The sequence below is a fragment of the Nerophis lumbriciformis genome, linkage group LG03 (assembly GCF_033978685.3).
Source record: "Nerophis lumbriciformis linkage group LG03, RoL_Nlum_v2.1, whole genome shotgun sequence".
Classification (NCBI taxonomy): Eukaryota; Metazoa; Chordata; class Actinopteri; order Syngnathiformes; family Syngnathidae; genus Nerophis; species Nerophis lumbriciformis.
The window spans coordinates 409281-429820 of NC_084550.2; the positions used below are offsets into that span (position 1 = coordinate 409281).

The 20540-nt window shown below is 35.0% G+C and overlaps 1 protein-coding gene across 2 annotated transcripts in view; it reads left to right on the forward strand.

Moving 5' to 3' along the window:
• antxr2a (ANTXR cell adhesion molecule 2a) overlaps positions 1-8090 on the forward strand; it is a 116552-nt gene extending 108462 nt beyond the window's left edge. For both annotated transcript variants that reach the window (XM_061931187.2, XM_072912383.1), the window contains one exon: positions 7243-8090. In XM_061931187.2, the coding sequence (XP_061787171.2) occupies positions 7243-7272 (30 nt within the window). In that variant the 3' untranslated portion in view covers positions 7273-8090. The remainder of the gene's footprint in view (positions 1-7242) is intronic.
• Positions 8091-20540: the final 12450 nt, after the last annotated feature.

The following is a 20540-nucleotide window of genomic DNA, read 5'->3' on the forward strand; positions in this document are numbered from 1 at the left end:
TGACAGCATCGATAGCCTTTTATTAATTCCGGTAGGTATCCTTTTCGTGGTGGTGGGTGGGTGGTTGCTGTCATGGTGCACGTATTGGAGTGTTGTGTTGGGTTTCGTGAATGGTTGGTAGCTGTTATTTCTCAGGTTGAAAGTGACGTCGAGGAAGTTGACGGTTTGCTTGTTGGCTTCAATCGTGATCCGTAGTTCAAAGAGAACGGCCTACGGATCACGATTGAAGCCAACAAGCAAACCGTCAACTTCCTTGACGTCACTTTCAACCTGAGAAATAACAGCTACCAACCATTCACGAAACCCAACACAACACTCCAATACGTGCACCATGACAGCAACCACCCACCCACCACCACGAAAAGAATACCTACCGGAATTAATAAAAGGCTATCGATGCTGTCATCTAGCAAAGCTGAATTTGACCAAGCAACCCCCCCGTACCAAAAAGCCCTTGATAATGTTTGATGTTATTTCAGAGTATGACACTAAGTTGCAGTTGCAAGTGCAAGACGTCAGATGGCAGTAGAGTGTAGTTGATGCTGTCTTTTGTTGCGCCCTAAAAAGTGTCACTACTGTACGTGTTACGCACTGTTTAGTTGTAACATGAGTCTTGCTTGTAGTTTTCATCAACACATTCACAGGTGTCAAACTTGCTAATGCTAATCAGTCAATAGCAAAACTCATGTATGTTAGCATCAAGCTAGCGCATTTTTTTTTGGAAAAGTGGAGCCTCACTTTACTTGCATCGGAGCGTTTTGGTTTTTTTGTCAATTTCTTTGTGGGTATTTGAAGTGTCAATATGACCTAGTTGTTGTTTGGCTGAGTCTGCTCTCAGTGCTGCTGGAGTGATCACCAAGTGCGGGGTTCGGTCGGTGCTGGAAAACGTCCAGTTTTTGGTAGCCGTCCCTTTCCCACAGCAGCGGAACGCTCACTCGGGACTCCATTAGACGCAGCTAAAAGGGGCGTGGCACGTTTAGTGTACACTTTCCCGTAATACCTACGAGTTGTCTTCCATCGGGCCGCCACACTCTTCTCACCAGCAGAAGAAGAAATGTCCGAGTCGGCCGTCTTCACTTCACGCCTTTGGCCGAGTCTCACGTGGCTGTGATTTCCCAGCAGGCCAGATGGCAGCGCTGTGTGGGCAGTGTGTGTGTGTGTGTGTGTGTGTGTGTGTGTGTGTGTGTGTGTGTGTGTGTGTGTGTGTGTGTGTGTGTGTGTGTGTGTGTGTGTGTGTGTGTGTGTGTGTGTGTGTGTGTGTGTGCGTGTGTGTGTGGCGAGCTCACGTCAAGATGTCTTGTTGAGAGAGACAACAGAAGTGCGTCCTCCGCGTCTCCTCCGCTCACCTGTCCAAACGTTCATTTTTCAATAGGAAATCCAGTTTTTGTCCTTCATTCCAGCCGTCTTTCCCGGGCCCCGTTTTGCCTGTCTTTGGCCCCTGCGGCGATGGAGTTGCTCGACAATGCTCGGTCCGCAACACCCGCGGCGTGGGCTCATTGAAGGAGCGCCACCAGTTTCATGTTCCGTCATTATTCATCGAGCTTTCAATTGTTCTATTTCATAGTCAAATCTGAGTTTAGGCAGCAGGGAAAGACAACAAATGCTGTTTTTGCAGTTTTAAAGGAAGTGTACATTAGGGCTGGACCATTATGGCACACAATAATAATCACTATTATTTTGGATTGATATTGAAATCAAGAAAAGAAGAAAGGATATGAATTAATAATGAATACGCTGCAAGTAAAATGTCAATAATAGTAACAACAATAAGTTAAAATAATAGCAATTTATTAAAACAATAAAACTCAGGGTTTTTTTTACCTTTGCACTTATTTATTGTGTTATAAATAAAATGGAATAAAATCCTTACATTTACATCTTTGGAGCAATATTTGAGGTCAAAGCATAATAATTGTGTAAAGTAAATATATCAATAAGTACCTCAGGCTTGTGTTTTGTTAGCGCTCTTATTGTGAAAGGGGGAAGCGTACTGTCCTGAGGTCATTTTATTATGTATTGTATTGACTATGGTGGCCTGGTGGTCTCACCTCGGTGGTCCACTCATGTCAGGACAGGAAGTGTCTCAGACCGTTAGCTTCCAAGCTAGTAGCCTGATCCTCCGTGCTGACGTACAGGTGGTCCGTTACCATGCCAACACTTCCTCCTGGTCCGTTACCATGCCAACACTTCCTCCTGGTCCGTTACCATGCCAACACTTCCTCCTGGTCGCGGCTTTGTGCCAAACACCATCTGAGGTGGACTTGGAGACCATGACAGTAACAACTATGTTTGGAGCAAAAGATTAAATAATTGACCAAAAAGGTTGAAATCAGTCAAACTAAGAAGTTTGCAATATTTGGATTTCATTTTTCATTTGTTTTTATTTAGGTACATTTTTATTTATTTAAGTAGACTTATTTTTATTCAAGTAGATGATTTTTATTTAAGTAGATGATTTTTATTTAAGTAGATTTATTTTTATTCAAGTAGATGATTTTAATTTAAATAGTTTTTTTTTTTAAAGTATGTTTTGTATTTAAGTTGATTTTTTTTTATTTAAGTAGATTTATTTTTATTTAAGTAGATTATATTTATTTAAGTAGTTTTTTTATTCATGTACATTTTGTATTTAAGTAGATTTTGTTTAAGTAGATTTTTTTTATTTAAGTAAGTTATTTTTATTTATGTAGATGTTTCTTATTTAAGTAGTTTTTTATAAGTAGATGTATTATTATTATATGTATTCAAGTCGATTTTTTTTAAGTAGATTGTTTTATTTAAGTAGATTTGGTTTTATTTGTATATTTGTTTTTGGGCTTTTTGGATTAATTGAGTAATCTATTGGGAATTGTGTTGTATTAATTGAGTAATGTATGGAGGATTTTGTTGGATTAATCAAGTAATCTATGGAGGACTTTGTTGGATTATTGGAGTAATCTATAGAGGACTTTGTTGGATGAATTGAGTAATAAATGGATGACTTTGTTGGATGAATTGAGTAATCTATGGTGGACTTTGTTGGATGAAATGAGTAATCTATGGAGGACTTTGTTGGATTAATTGAGTAATCTATGGAGGACTTTGTTGGATGAATTGAGTATTATATGGAGGACTTTGTTGGATTAATTGTGTAATCTATGGAGGATTTTGTTGGATTAATTGAGTAATTTATGGAGGACTTTGTTGGATGAATTGAGTAATCTATGATGGACTTTGTTGGATGAATTGAGTAATCTATGGAGGATTTTGTTGGATTAATTGTGTAATCTATGGAGGATTTTGTTGGATGAATTGAGTATTATATGGAGGACTTTGTTGGATTAATTGTGTAATCTATGGAGGATTTTGTTGGATTAACTGAGTAATTTATGGAGGACTTTGTTGGATGAATTGAGTAATCTATGATGGACTTTGTTGGATGAATTGAGTAATCTATGGAGGATTTTGTTGGATTAATTGTGTAATCTATGGAGGATTTTGTTGGATGAATTGAGTAATTTATGGAGGACTTTGTTGGATGAATTGAGTAATCTATGGAGGACTGTTGGATTAATTGAGTAATATATGGATGACTTTGTTGGATTAATTGAGTAATCTATGGAGGACTTTGTTGGATGAATTGAGTAATCTATGGTGGACTTTGTTGGATGAAATTAGTAATCTATGGAGGACTTTGTTGGATTAATTGAGTAATCTATGGAGGACTTTGTTGGATGAATTGAGTATTATATGGAGGACTTTGTTGGATTAATTGTGTAATCTATGGAGGATTTTGTTGGATTAATTGAGTAATCTATGGAGGACTTTGTTGGATGAATTGAGTAATCTATGATGGACTTTGTTGGATGAATTGAGTAATCTATGGAGGACTTTGTTGGATGAATTGAGTAATCTATGGAGGACTTTGTTGGATTAATTGAGTAATATATAGAGGACTTTGTTGGATTATTGGAGTAATCCATGGAGGACTTTGTTGGATTAATTGAGTAATATATGGAGGACTTTGTTGGATTAATTGAGTAATCTATGGAGGACTTTGTTGGATTAATTGAGTAATATATAGAGGACTTTGTTGGATTATTGAAGTAATCCATGGAGGACTTTGTTGGATTAATTGAGTAATATATGGAGGACTTTGTTGGATTAATTGAGTAATATATAGAGGACTTTGTTGGATTATTGGAGTAATCCATGGAGGACTTTGTTGGATTAATTGAGTAATATATGGAGGACTTTGTTGGATTAATTGAGTAATATATAGAGGACTTTGTTGGATGAATTGAATAATCTATGCTGGACTTTGTTTGATGAATTGAGTAATCTGTGGAGGACTTTGTTGGATTAATTGAGTAAACTATGGAGGACTTTGTTGGATGAATTGAGTAATCTATGGAGGACTTTGTTGGATTAATTCTGTAATATATGGAGGATTTTGTTGGATTAATTGAGTAATTTATGGATGACTTTGTTGGATGAATTGAGTAATCTATGATCAATCAATCAATATTTATTTGTATAGCCCTAAATCACAAAAGTCTCAAAGAGCTGATGGACTTTGTTGGATGAATTGAGTAATCTGTGGAGGACATTGTTGGATTAATTGTGTAATCTATGGAGGACTTTGTTGGATGAATTGAGTAATCTATGGAGGACTTTGTTGGATGAATTGAGTAATGGGATTTAATGCACATGTTATGACAGATGTTTGCAATAAAGAAGTAACTTTCATTCTTCACATCACCAAGATGACAAGTGTGTGTTCATGTGTGCATCAATCAAAAAGAAACGTTGTTCGATGCCACACGGGTCACAGCAGCGAAACTCCACCGCGCTGACGTGTGCAAACTATGTCGCCTTTTTATTTAAACTCTTTCATGGATTTCTTGTCCTTTCAGTAGAAAGCGTCAGTCAAGACAATAAAAGTCCAAGTTGTGTTGAAGTGATGTGTGTGTGTGTGTGTGTGTGTGTGTGTGTGTGTGTGTGTGTGTGTGTGTGTGTGTGTGTGTGTGTGTGTGTGTGTGTGTGTGTGTGTGTGTGTGTGTGTGTGTGTGTGTGTGTGTGCTGGTGGTGTATTAGCTGTGTGAGAGCTCCCTCTTGGTGTCAGCTGGCCAACTGTTAGCGAGCTGCTGCTCACACACACACACACACACACACACACACACACACACACACACACACACTCGTAGAATAAAGGGAGACATATTTATGATGAAGATTGTTTATTTACAGGTTGAAGAAACAAACAATGCTTGTGTTTTGTTTTTTCTAGTAAACATTTTTTAAGATGACCTTCAGGTTAATTATTATTATTATTATTATTATTATGTTATATTATTATTATTGTTGTTATTACTTGTGTTAATATTACATTATTATTATTATTTTTAATATTACAATCATCATTATTTGTATTACTATCCTCATCATCATCATCATCATTATTATTACTTTTTTAGTATTATTACTATTATTATTATTATTATTGTAAATAATATTATTATTGTCATCATTTGTATTATTACTATCATCATTATTATTATTATTACTTTTATTAATATTGTATTATTATTGTTGTTAATAATATTATCATTATTTTTATAATTACTATCATCATTATTATTATTGCTTTTAATATTTTATTATTACTTTTATAATTGTTATTATTGTGAATAATATTATTATCATCAGTATTATTACTTTTATTAGTATTATCACTATTATTATTATTGTAAATAACACTATATCATTTTTTGTTATTATTATCATCATTATTATTACTTTTATTAATATTACATTATTATTATTGTTAATATCATTATCAGCATTATTTGTATAATTACTATCATCATCATCCTTATTATTATTGCTTTTTTTATTTTATTATTACTATTATCATTGTTATTATTGTGAATAATATTATTATCATCATTATTTGTATTATTACTATCATCAATATTATTGTTATTATTATTATTACTTGTATTAATATTACATTATAGTTATTAATATTATTATCATCATTATTTGTATTATTCTTATTCTTAATATAACTATTACAATTGTTATTATCATTATTATTATTCCATATTTATGCTCAGATTCAAGTCGTGTTAAGTTGACATTAAAGTTTCTATATTCTGCTGCAATTAAAGCAGTTATGGTAATATTATTTAAGTAAATCATATTTTGTGACTGTTCTCTTTATTAATGATTGTATTATTTTTCTTTGATTCTGATTAAATATTTCTAATTGAGTCAAAAATGCTGCTTCATACCGTGCATTATGTATATTTATGATATATATTATATATTTACACATAATGTGTAGTATGTATATTTATAATAGATATTATATATTTACACATAATGTGCAGTATGTATATTTATGATATAATTTTTGGATGTACACATAATGTGCAGTATGTATATTTATGATATATATTATGTATGTACACATACTGTGCAGTATGTATATTTATGATATATTTGATGTATTTACACATACTGTGCAGTATGTATATTTATGATATATATTATATATTTATACATAATGTGCAGTATGTATATTTATGATATATATTATATATTTATACATAATGTGCAGTATGTGTATTCATGATATATATTATATATGTACACATAATGTGCAGTATGTATATTTATGATATATATTATATATTTATACATAATGTGCAGTATGTGTATTCATGATATATATTATATATTTACACATAATGTGCAGTATGTATATTTATGATATATACTATATATTTACACATAATGTGCAGGATGTATATTTATGATATATATTATATATTTACACATAATGTGCAGTATGTATATTTATGATATATTTTTTGTATGTACACATAATGTGCAGTATGTATATTTATGATATATATTATATATTTACACATAATGTGCAGTATGTATAATTATGATATATATTATATATTTACACATAATGTGCAGTATGTATATTTATGATATATATTATATATTTACACATAATGTGCAGTATGTATAATTATGATATATATTATATATTTACACATAATGTGCAGTATGTATATTTATGATATATATTATATATTTACACATAATGTGCAGTATGTATATTTATGATACATTTTCACCTCCTGTAAGTGTAGATGACATAAAACAATGATAATATTGTTCATGTTTGAAGTACTACTAGTAATATTGAATAATAATAATAATATTGTTGTGTGTTGCCTTCAGGGTCGCTGCATAAACTTCAGCCGTGGCTGACAGACGAGGAGGACGCCGCCACGCCCGCGCTCGCCGCCGCCGCCGCCGACCAGAGAAGACTTTCACACTTTTTGACATTTCCTCTTTGCTCCGCCTCCTGGCTGACTTTTGCCTTTCATTTTAACCACACAACACGCCGTCCCTGAACGCATCGCACATATTGAAGAAGAAGAAGGGAGAAAGAGTCCGGCCTCTCGGCGACGTCTCGTCAGCGAGCGAGCGCTAGGTTGGCGGCCCCGCCGGCGCCCCCTTCTTGACGTCCCGACGTGGTCACGCGTGCACGCGCATGACGGGCAGGACGCCCCAAGGTCGCGGCCAGGAGACACCTTCCCGTCGTCAGGAAATTAATAGAGCGTTATTCGGCCGCGGGTCAAGCGCTCGCCGCAGTCTGCTGTGCGCTCAGCAATGCATGATGGGACTTTTCCTGCGACTTTAATTAAAGGAATTAAGCGCCGGCCTGTGAAGACACGCCCCCTCGCTCACGTCCACAACGCAAACCCAAAGCAACGGATGCGACGGACGGAGAAGTATTGTTCATTCCCGCAGGTCAAGCCCCGCCCCCTCGGCCTTCTTCCCGTCCCGCCTCGTGGCGTTGGGGGGGGGCAGAAGGAAAAGACTAGAATGATCAAGTCACTTCAGATGTGGGAGTGGACACGGCCAGTGGAGATTGGAGTGGAAACCTGCCAACCTTTGACAAGAAGCACTATGGACAATGACCGGTGGCGGGGTCAGCCTGGTCACGTGACACCTCGCTAATTAATATTCCTTTGTTCCCGCCCGGACGGACACGCCCCCTCGCTCTACCTTACTGTACTTTATTATCACGTGACTCCTCGCTAATTAATATTCCTTTGTTCACGCCCGGCCGGCCACGCCCCCTCGCTCTACCTTACTGTACTTTACTGTACTTGATCACATCCTATAAACAATACACACTCTTTTCATGTCTGCTTTTCTACGCGCTAAAGGGGATCTTTAATTGGCCCTTACACGTTTATACGGCCCGACAGGGGCCCCCAACATGTGTGTGTGTGTCCGTGTGTGTGTGTGTGTGTGTGTGTGTGTGTGTGTGTGTGTGTGTGTTTGAACAGACTGGGTGCAGGGTGTGCAACATCTCCCCCTGTGAAGTCACCGGAGGCGTGGCACACACACACACACTCAGACACACACACACACACACACACACTCAGACACACACACACACACACATACTCAGACACACACACACACACACACGATCCCTCCGAGGTCTTTATAGCCCCAAAAAAGAGGTCTTGTGTTTAGTAAAAAAATATGCACTCCTGCACCTTCTGCTTTGTCCATGTGTGTGTGTGTGTGTGTGTGTGTGTGTGTGTGTGTGTGTGTGTCGTGGTCAACCCTTGACAGTAGAAAATAATAACCCAATGTGTATTTCCCTCCCAGTGTCATTTCTCCACTCCTTGTGAGTCTGAAGGAGAAAAAAAGGTTTTGAAGATTTCATCATGTTGGAACGTAAACTCTTTGTGTTGTTTTCTTGTTGTTGTTGTTATGTGTAACAATATTTGTGTTTGTTGTGTGTAACATTCATTGTGGTGATTTGTTTTATACACACACATACATAACGTATGTATATATATATATATATATATATATATATATATATATATATATATATATATATATATATATATCCATCCATCCATCCATTTTCTACCGCTTATTCCCTTTGAGGTCGCGGGGGGCGCTGGAGCCTATCTCAGCTACAATCGGGCGGAAGGCGGGGTACACCCTAGACAAGTCGCCACCTCATCGCAGGGCCATATATATATATATATATATATATATATATATATATATATGTCTTAATAAGGTTATCCAAAAAATAGTGCTCGATACCGTAGTAGAGCGCAATATATGTATGTGTGGGAAAAAAATCACAAGACTATTTCATCTCTACAGAAAACGAAACGACATCATCTGGTACAACCCCCCATACAGCAAAAACGTCTCAACGAACATTGGACACAAATTCCTCAATCTGATTGACAAACACTTTCCCAAAGACAACAACCTAAGAAAAGTATTCAACAAGAACAACATTAAATTGAGCTACAGCTGCATGAACAATATACGACAAATCATCTCAAACCACAACAAAACAATTGCAAATGAGCCGTCGGCCCCCAGTCAGAGCGACTCCAAAACCAACAAAGCATGTAACTGTCGAAAGAAACCTGATTGCCCCCTCAACGGGGGGTGCTTACAAACATCAGTTGTCTACCAATCTAAGGTAATACTTAAGGACATTAACACATCCAACACATATGTAGGATTAACCGAGGGAGAATTCAAAACCAGATGGAACAATCACAAGGCTTCTTTCAGGAACAAAAACCTGCGAAATACCACAGAACTCAGCAAACACATTTGGGACCTCAAAGACAATAATGTTGAATATTCAATAACATGGCAAATTCTTGCTTCCAGCACACCTTACAATAGTGGTAATAAAAGATGCAACCTATGCTTGAAAGAGAAACTGTTTATTATTTACCGTCCAGACCTGTCATCCCTCAACAAGCGCAGCGAAATTGTAACAACATGCCGCCATAGACGGAAACACATCCTAGGTAACACATGAGCCAATCACCACGCCCCTACGCCAGCCTGTACCCACCCACTCTGTGCCCTATATAAACCATGGTATGCGAATGCTCCCATTAAAATCTCCTGATGATTGAGGGAACCCCCCCTCATGAAACAGGCCTGTAGAGATGAAATAGTCTTGTGATTTTTTTCCCACACATACATATATATATATATATATATATATATATATATATATATATATATATATATATATATATATATATATATATATATATATATATATACATATATATATGTGTATATATATATATACATGTATGTATGTATATACGTCATGTATGTGTGTGTGTGTGTGTGTGTGTGTGTGTGTGTGTGTGTGGACCAGAGAGTTAGGGTTTAGTGGACTGAGTTGTGTTCACCTTCACGGTGAGATCTTCTGACAAGACTTAAGTCAAGTTGATGTTGAACATCCACGTCTTCTCAAGGAAAACAAATCATAAAGATTGCTACAGTACTTGTAAAAACTGCAGTGTTGCAGTACTTGTAAAAACTGCAGTGTTGCAGTACTCGGTCCAGTCCAAGTCCGCCCCAAGACCACTGCCAGCGAGCAGGGACTAAGTTTAGGACTCGTTTGGGAGAAAACTTGGTAGACATTTGCCACAGTGCTCCTGATTTCCGGTAGGTGAATGTTCAATTGTAGTCATTTTATGATATATTCGTTATTTCATGATGTATTTATTCTTTTATGATATATGATATTGTGTATTGCATTGTAATATATGTATTGTTGTATTAATAATGTAGTGGTACACGATATGTATTGTATTAATAATGTAGTGGTACATGTTATGTATTGTTGTATTAATAATGTAGTGGTACATGTTATGTATTGTATTAATAATGTAGTGGTACATGTTATGTATTGTATTAATAATGTAGTGGTACATGTTATGTATTGTATTAATAATGTAGTGGTACATGTTATGTATTGTATTAATGTAGTGGTACATGTTATGTATTGTTGTATTAATAATGTAGTGGTACATGTTATGTATTGTATTAATAATGTAGTGGTACATGTTATGTATTGCTGTATTAATAATGTAGTGGTACATGTTATGTATTGTTGTATTAATAATGTAGTGGTACATCTTATGTATTGTTGTATTAATAATGTAGTGGTACATGTTATGTATTGTATTAATAATGTAGTGGTACATGTTATGTATTGCTGTATTAATAATGTAGTGGTACATGTTATGTATTGTTGTATTAATAATGTAGTGGTACATGTTATGTATTGTTGTATTAATAATGTAGTGGTACATGTTATGTATTGTATTAATAATGTAGTGGTACATCTTATGTATTGTTGTATTAATAATGTATTGATACACGATATGTATTGTATTAATAATGTAGTGGTACATGTTATGTATTGTTGTATTAATAATGTAGTGGTACATGTTATGTATTGTTGTATTAATGTATTAATACACGATATGTATTGTTGTATTAATAATGTAGTGGTACATGTTATGTATTGTTGTATTAATAATGTAGTGGTACATGTTATGTATTGTTGTATTAATAATGTATTGATGCATGTTATGTATTGTATTAATAATTTATTGGTACACGTCATGTATTGTTGTATTAATAATGTAGTGGTACATGTTATGTATTGTTGTATTAATAATGTATTGATACACGATATGTATTGTATTAATAATCTATTGATACATGTTATGTATTGTTGTATTAATAATGTAGTGGTACATGTTATGTATTGTTGTATTAATAATGTAGTGCTACATGTTATGTATTGTTGTATTAATAATGTAGTGGTACATGTTCTGTATTGTTGTATCAATAACGTAGTGGTACACGTTATGTATTGTTGTATTAATAATGTATTGATACATGTTATGTATTGTTGTATTAATAATGTAGTGGTACATGTTATGTATTGTTGTATTAATAATGTAGTGGTACATGTTCTGTATTGTTGTATCAATAACGTAGTGGTACACGTTATGTATTGTTGTATTAATAATGTATTGATACATGTTATGTATTGTTGTATTAATAATGTAGTGGTACATGTTATGTATTGTTGTATTAATAATGTAGTGGTACATGTTATGTATTGTTGTATTAATGTATTAATACACGATATGTATTGTTGTATTAATAATGTAGTGGTACATGTTATGTATTGTTGTATTAATAATGTAGTGGTACATGTTATGTATTGTTGTATTAATAATGTATTGATGCATGTTATGTATTGTATTAATAATTTATTGGTACACGTCATGTATTGTTGTATTAATAATGTAGTGGTACATGTTATGTATTGTTGTATTAATAATGTATTGATACACGATATGTATTGTATTAATAATCTATTGATACATGTTATGTATTGTTGTATTAATAATGTAGTGGTACATGTTATGTATTGTTGTATTAATAATGTAGTGCTACATGTTATGTATTGTTGTATTAATAATGTAGTGGTACATGTTCTGTATTGTTGTATCAATAACGTAGTGGTACACGTTATGTATTGTTGTATTAATAATGTATTGATACATGTTATGTATTGTTGTATTAATAATGTAGTGGTACATGTTATGTATTGTTGTATTAATAATGTATTGATACACGATATGTATTGTATTAATAATCTATTGATACATGTTGTGTATTGTTGTATTAATAATGTAGTGGTACATGTTATGTATTGTTGTATTAACAATGTAGTGGTACATGTTATGTATTGTTGTATTAATAATGTATTGATACACGTTATGTATTGTTGTATTAATAATGTATTGATACACGTTATGTATTGTTGTATTAATAATGTATTGATACACGTTATGTATTGTTGTATTAATAATGTATTGATACAGGTTATGTATTGTTGTATTAATAATGTATTGGTACATGTTATGTATTGTTGTATTAATAATGTATTGATACATGTTATGTATTGTTGTATTAATAATGTAGTGGTACATGTGAGTGAAGCGCTGCATTAGTGAAGAGTGTTCACATGATGTGATGTGTTGGCAGCATGAAGCCAGCAGCTAATTCCTAGTGCTCTTAGTTGTCACATTGTTGGTGTTAGTTGTCACATTGTTGGTGTTAGTTGTCACATGGTTGGTGTTAGTTGTCACATTGTTGGTGTTAGTTGTCACATTGTTGGTGTTAGTTGTCACATTGTTGGTGTTAGTTGTCACATTGTTGGTGTTAGTTGTCACATTGTTGGTGTTAGTTGTCACATGGTTGGTGTTAGTTGTCACATGGTTGGTGTTAGTTGTCACATTGTTGGTGTTAGTTGTCACATTGTTGGTGTTAGTTGTCACATAGTTGGTGTTAGTTGTCACATGGTTGGTGTTAGTTGTCACATTGTTGGTGTTAGTTGTCACATAGTTGGTGTTAGTTGTCACATTGTTGGTGTTAGTTGTCACATTGTTGGTGTTAGTTGTCACATTGTTGGTGTTAGTTGTCACATTGTTGGTGTTAGTTGTTACATTGTTGGTGTTAGTTGTCACATTGTTGGTGTTAGTTGTCACATTGTTGGTGTTAGTTGTCACATTGTTGGTGTTAGTTGTCACATTGTTGGTGTTACTTGTCACATGGTTGGTGTTAGTTGTCACATTGTTGGTGTTAGTTGTCACATGGTTGGTGTTAGTTGTCACATTGTTGGTGTTAGTTGTCACATTGTTGGTGTTAGTTGTTACATTGTTGGTGTTAGTTGTCACATTGTTGGTGTTAGTTGTTACATTGTTGGTGTTAGTTGTCACATGGTTGGTGTTAGTTGTCACATTGTTGGTGTTAGTTGTCACATTGTTGGTGTTAGTTGTCACATTGTTGGTGTTAGTTGTCACATTGTTGGTGTTAGTTGTCACATTGTTAGTGTTAGTTGTCACATTGTTGGTGTTAGTTGTCACATTGTTGGTGTTAGTTGTCACATTGTTGGTGTTAGTTGTCACATTGTTGGTGTTAGTTGTCACATTGTTGGTGTTAGTTGTCACATTGTCGGTGTTAGTTGTCACATTGTTGGTGTTAGCTGTCACATTGTTGGTGTTAGTTGTCACATTGTTGGTGTTAGTTGTCACATTGTTGGTGTTAGTTGTCACATTGTTGATGTTAGTTGTCACATTGTTGGTGTTAGTTGTCACATTGTTGGTGTTAGTTGTCACATGGTTGGTGTTAGTTGTCACATGGTTGGTGTTAGTTGTCACATTGTTGGTGTTAGTTGTCACATTGTTGGTGTTAGTTGTCACATTGTTGGTGTTAGTTGTCACATTGTTGGTGTTAGTTGTCACATTGTTGGTGTTAGTTGTCACATTGTTGGTGTTAGTTGTCACATTGTTGGTGTTAGTTGTCACATTGTTGGTGTTAGTTGTCACATTGTTGGTGTTAGTTGTCACATTGTTGGTGTTAGTTGTTACATTGTTGGTGTTAGTTGTCACATTGTTGGTGTTAGTTGTCACATTGTTGGTGTTAGTTGTTACATTGTTGGTGTTAGTTGTCACATTGTTGGTGTTAGTTGTCACATTGTTGGTGTTAGTTGTCACATTGTTGGTGTTAGTTGTCACATTGTTGGTGTTAGTTGTCACATTGTTGGTGTTAGTTGTCACATTGTTGGTGTTAGTTGTCACATGGTTGGTGTTAGTTGTCACATGGTTGGTGTTAGTTGTCACATTGTTGGTGTTAGTTGTCACATTGTTGGTGTTAGTTGTCACATTGTTGGTGTTAGTTGTCACATTGTTGGTGTTAGTTGTCACATTGTTGGTGTTAGTTGTCACATTGTTGGTGTTAGTTGTCACATTGTTGGTGTTAGTTGTTACATTGTTGGTGTTAGTTGTCACATTGTTGGTGTTAGTTGTCACATTGTTGGTGTTAGTTGTTACATTGTTGGTGTTAGTTGTCACATTGTTGGTGTTAGTTGTCACATTGTTGGTGTTAGTTGTCACATTGTTGGTGTTAGTTGTCACATTGTTGGTGTTAGTTGTCACATTGTTGGTGTTAGTTCCAAGCTCGTTGAAGTTGCAGAGCAGCTGTTAGCTGGTCTGCCTCGCCACCTTGCCCAGTTTGCACAGTTGTAGTCTGCACTGAGTGAGTGTGAGTGTGAGTGAGCGGCGGCATGTGGACCCGCCCGGGCCCGCTGGCGTTCTGTTCTGTTCTGCTCGTTAAGGAAGCGGCAAAATTGTGGCCGTCTGTGGGAATGCAGGTGGGCGAGATTAAGAGGGATTGGCCCACTTTAATCAGCGTTTGTTCACGCTAACACCACACACACACACACACACACACACACACACACACACACACACCACTACTTCCACTATCATTTCTACAACTCTTATTTTGTTGTGATGTAGTGATTGGAGCACATACTTGTTGTTATTTTGTTGTGATGTAGTGATTGGAGCACATACTTGTTGTTATTTTGTTGTGATGTAGTGATTGGAGCACATACTTGTTGCTCACTAAAACATTCATGAAGTTTGCTTCTTTTATGAATTTATTATGGCTCTACTGAAAATGAAACAGCTCCATTTTGGTTTCATGTGACATCACATGGACAAAGATAATGCAAACATGACATCACATGGACAAAGATAATGCAAACACGACATCACATGGACAAAGATAATGCAAACATGACATCACAAGGACAAAGATAATGCAAACATGACATCACATGGACAAAGATAATGCAAACATGACATCACATGGACAAAGATAATGCAAACATGACATGACATGGACAAAGATAATGCAAACATGACATCACATGGACAAAGATAATGCAAACATGACATCACATGGACAAAGATAATGCAAACATGACATCACATGGACAAAAATAATGCAAACATGACATCACATGGACAAAGATAATGTAAACATGACATCACATGGACAAAGATAATGCAAACCTGACATCACATGGACAAAGATAATGCAAACATGACATCACATGGACAAAGATAATGCAAACCTGACATCACATGGACAAAGATAATGCAAACATGACATCACATGGACAAAGATAATGCAAACCTGACATCACATGAACAAAGATAATGCAAACCTGACATCACATGGACAAAGATAATGCAAACCTGACATCACATGGACAAAGATAATGCAAACATGACATCACATGGACAAAGATAATGCAAACCTGACATCACATGGACAAAGATAAGACCTGGAGGAAAGTTGTGTGGTCAGATGAAACTAAAATGGATCTGTTTGGCCACAATACCCAACAATATGTTTGGTGAGGCCTTTAATCCCAGGAACACCACACCTACCGTCAAGCATGGTGGTGGTATGACATTTTGGTCCACAAGGAGCGGGAAAGTGACTCTGACCAAACATCAAGTAAAACAACAAACATACACAGAAACTACAACAACCAGAAAAACAACAAAACACAATAAACAACACAACACAAGAACATAACAAACGACAAAACATGACAAACAACAAAATAACAACAAAACACCACAAACAACAAAACTCAACTAATTAATAAACACACCAAACCCCCACAAAAAATACAACAAAATAACAAACAAAACACAACAAACAGCAAAAAAATACAACAAAATAACAAACAACAAAATAATAGCTCACAAAACAACAAAAGACCCACAAGCGCCTCGAAGAATGTTGACTTATCTTCCATCAACACAATCATTTCTATAATATATTATTATTATATATAATACATTATTTATATGTTATACTATTATATATATATATATATATAGCAGGCGACACAACTTTTGTTGATTTATTGTCTGCATTGTTTATGTTGTTTTCAAGAGTTTATTATTATTATTAAGTCATATTTTATGATTTATTATTGTAATAAAAAGTAATATTTGATGATTTATTATTGTAATAAAAAGTAATATTTGATGATTTATTATTGTAGTAAAAAGTAATATTTGATGATTTATTATTGTAATAAAAAGTCATACTTGATGGTTATAAAGCTTTTATTTGACATCAAAAGATGTCAAATATAATTTGATGTTTTTATTACATATTTACATCTGATTATCTAAACTGTTGTTTGTATATTGAGGGTGAAAAGTAGAGTAGCAAGTGTTGAATATTACAATACATTTCATCTAATATATTAACAATATGAATATTACAATACATTTCATCTAATATATTAACAATATTTGTCTTTTTATGAGGCAAACAATAAATAAATAAATCCCACTTTATTTTCATCATCCTGATCAAAGTTGGACTTGATAATTGGAGTGAAAATGAAGAGGATTAATATTCTGATCCTTTAAATCCTCCTGTGGGATTTAATCATTTATTCACATTCATCCTTTCACACCTCAACAACAAACATGTTAAGTTGTTGACAAACATCTTCTTGACTTGCTAGCAGCCATGCTAACGGTCAACACTTCCTTGTTTATCCAATGGACCAATAGGAGAGCAGATACACTTCCTTGTTTATCCAATAGACCAATAGGAGAGCAGAGACACTTCCTCGTTTATCCAATAGACCAATAGGAGAGCAGAAACACTTCCTTGTTTATCCAATGGACCAATAGGAGAGCAGAGACACTTCCTTGTTTATCCAATGGACCAATAGGAGAACAGAGACACTTCCTTGTTTATCTAATGTCAGTGAGAGCATGACGTCATGAAGACTGCCAGACCTACGGCAGATTGACAGCTGTGATTGACAGGTGTGTGCTCTCAATATCATGTATTGATCGGCCTCGAAATGAGACTAAATATCATGTATTGATCTAATTATATATATATATATATATATATAAAACTGTATTTCAGACTAACAACCCTATTAGCTTCCTGACTCTTTGCCAAGCTAGCAGACAATTAAATCCTTATCAATTATTCAAGTTTGCCAATAATTGATCAGCGAGATTGAAGCGTCTACTTTGGGGACAATTAGCAACATGCTAATTAGTCGTTTGTAGGAGAGAGCACGTTAACGACGACGTGACGAGTTGATTGATCAACAGATGTTAGCGCCTGCTTACTTCTGATGCTAACACGCTAACGTGCAGATTTGGAAGGAAAAGGTTTTAAAACATTTGACAGAAAACACAAAGTAATAAATATGAACATATTTCACACATTAATAATAAAATAACTTCATGTCCTCAAACCATTTGAACATCTTCCACCATCAAAACATTCACACATCTATTTTTATTCAATGCTAAAACATTATCATACTAGCTTTTTTGGCTAATTGTACCTGTATACATTTTACAGCCTTCATACATGCTAACTGTTAGCATGCTAGCTTTAGCATTTACACATTAGCATGATAGCTCTGTTTGCTAATATTGCACATACACCTCAAAGTCACACATTTTAGCAGCTGAGAAGTATTAGCCGTTAGCATGCTAGCATTAATATGCTAGTATGTTTGGCTAATTTTGGAGTTATAGAGCCGAGAGTCATATTTTGGTCCTCGATGAATGCTAACTGTTAGCATGCTAACTTTAGCATTTAAAAATGTTAACATTAGCATGATTGTTTTTTCTTGCCAACTTGACATAAACACTTCAAAGTCACACATTTTGGTAGGTGAGGCATATTAGCCGTTAGCATGCTAACATTAATATGCTAGTATTTTTGGCTAATTTTGCGGTTATAGAGCCGAGAGTCATATTTTGGTACTTGATGGATGTTAACTGTTAGCATGCTAACATTAATATGCTAGTATTTTTGGCTAATTTTGTGGTTATAGAGCCGAGAGTCATATTTTGGTACTTGTTGAATGCTAACTGTTAGCATGCTAACATTAATATGCTAGTATTTTTGGCTAATTTTGCGGTTATAGAGCCAAGAGTCATATTTTGGTACTTGTTGAATGCTAACTGTTAGCATGCTAACATTAATATGCTAGTATTTTTGGCTAATTTTGCGGTTACAGAGCCGAGAGTCATATTTTGGTACTTGATGGATGTTAACTGTTAGCATGCTAACATTAATATGCTAGTATTTTTGGCTAATTTTGCGGTTATAGAGCTGAGAGTCATATTTTGGTACTTGTTGAATGCTAACTGTTAGCATGCTAACATTAATATGCTAGTATTTTTGGCTAATTTGTCAGGTAAGAGACTTATTTAAGTAGCATGCTAACTTTAGCATTTAAAAATGTTAACATTAGCATGATTGTTTTTTCTTGCTAACTTGACATAAACACTTCAAAGTCACACATTTTGGTAGGTGAGGCATATTAGCCGTTAGCATGCTAACATAAATATGCTAGTATTTTTGGCTAATTTTGCGGTTATAAAGCCGAGAGTCATATTTTGGTACTTGTTGAATGCTAACTGTTAGCATGCTAACATTAATATGCTAGTATTTTTGGCTAATTTTGCGGTTATAGAGCCGAGAGTCATATTTTGGTACTTGTTGAATGCTAACTGTTAGCATGCTAACATTAATATGCTAGTATTTTTGGCTAATTTTGCGGTTATAGAGCCGAGAGTCATATTTTGGTACTTGTTGAATGCTAACTGTTAGCATGCTAACATTAATATGCTAGTATTTTTGGCTAATTTTGCGGTTATAGAGCCGAGAGTCATATTTTGGTACTTGATGAATGCTAACTGTTAGCATGCTAACATTAATATGCTAGTATTTTTGGCAAATTTTGCGGTTATAGAGCCGAGAGTCATATTTTGGTACTTGTTGAATGCTAACTGTTAGCATGCTAACATTAATATGATAGTATTTTTGGCTAATTTTGCGGTTATAGAGCCGAGAGTCATATTTTGGTACTTGTTGAATGCTAACTGTTAGCATGCTAACATTAATATGCTAGTATTTTTGGCTAATTTTGCGGTTATAGAGCCGAGAGTCATATTTTGGTACTTGATGAATGCTAACTGTTAGCATGCTAACATTAATATGCTAGTATTTTTGGCTAATTTTGCGGTTATAGAGCTGAGAGTCATATTTTGGTACTTGATGAATGCTAACTGTTAGCATGCTAACATTAATATGCTAGTATTTTTGGCTAATTTTGCGGTTATAGAGCCGAGAGTCATATTTTGGTACTTGTTGAATGCTAACTGTTAGCATGCTAACATTAATATGCTAGTATTTTTGGCTAATTTGTCAGGTAAGAGACATATTTTAGTAGCATGCTAACTTTAGCATTTAAAAATGTTAGCATGCTAACAATAACGTGTAAGTATGCTAACATTCAGTTTAGAAAAGGATGATTTCCAATGAAAATAATGCTAAAAGTGTGTTTATATGAATGAAACATGTTTGGCAACGTGAGTCTTTGTTTGCTAAAAAGGATCCAAGCTGTTGATAAAGTGGATGAAGTTGCTAAGATGGAAGAGAAAAGCCAGCAAAATGTTTCTTCTGTGGACGTGGTGACACGTCACTTTACCTGACACGGGCTGGCCTACTTCTGCTGCTCGCCCCATTTCAGGAATTAGGAGCGAGTCAATCAAGCCGGTCTGGTCTCTGGTCTCTGGTCTCTAGTCTCTGGTCCAATGAGAGGGGGAGGCGGATCATGTGACCAGGTCTGTGGTCCAATGAGAGGAGGAGGCGGATCATGTGACCAGGTCGGGAATGCAAAGTGACGCCAAGTGGAACTCTGGTGGCCACGCTGG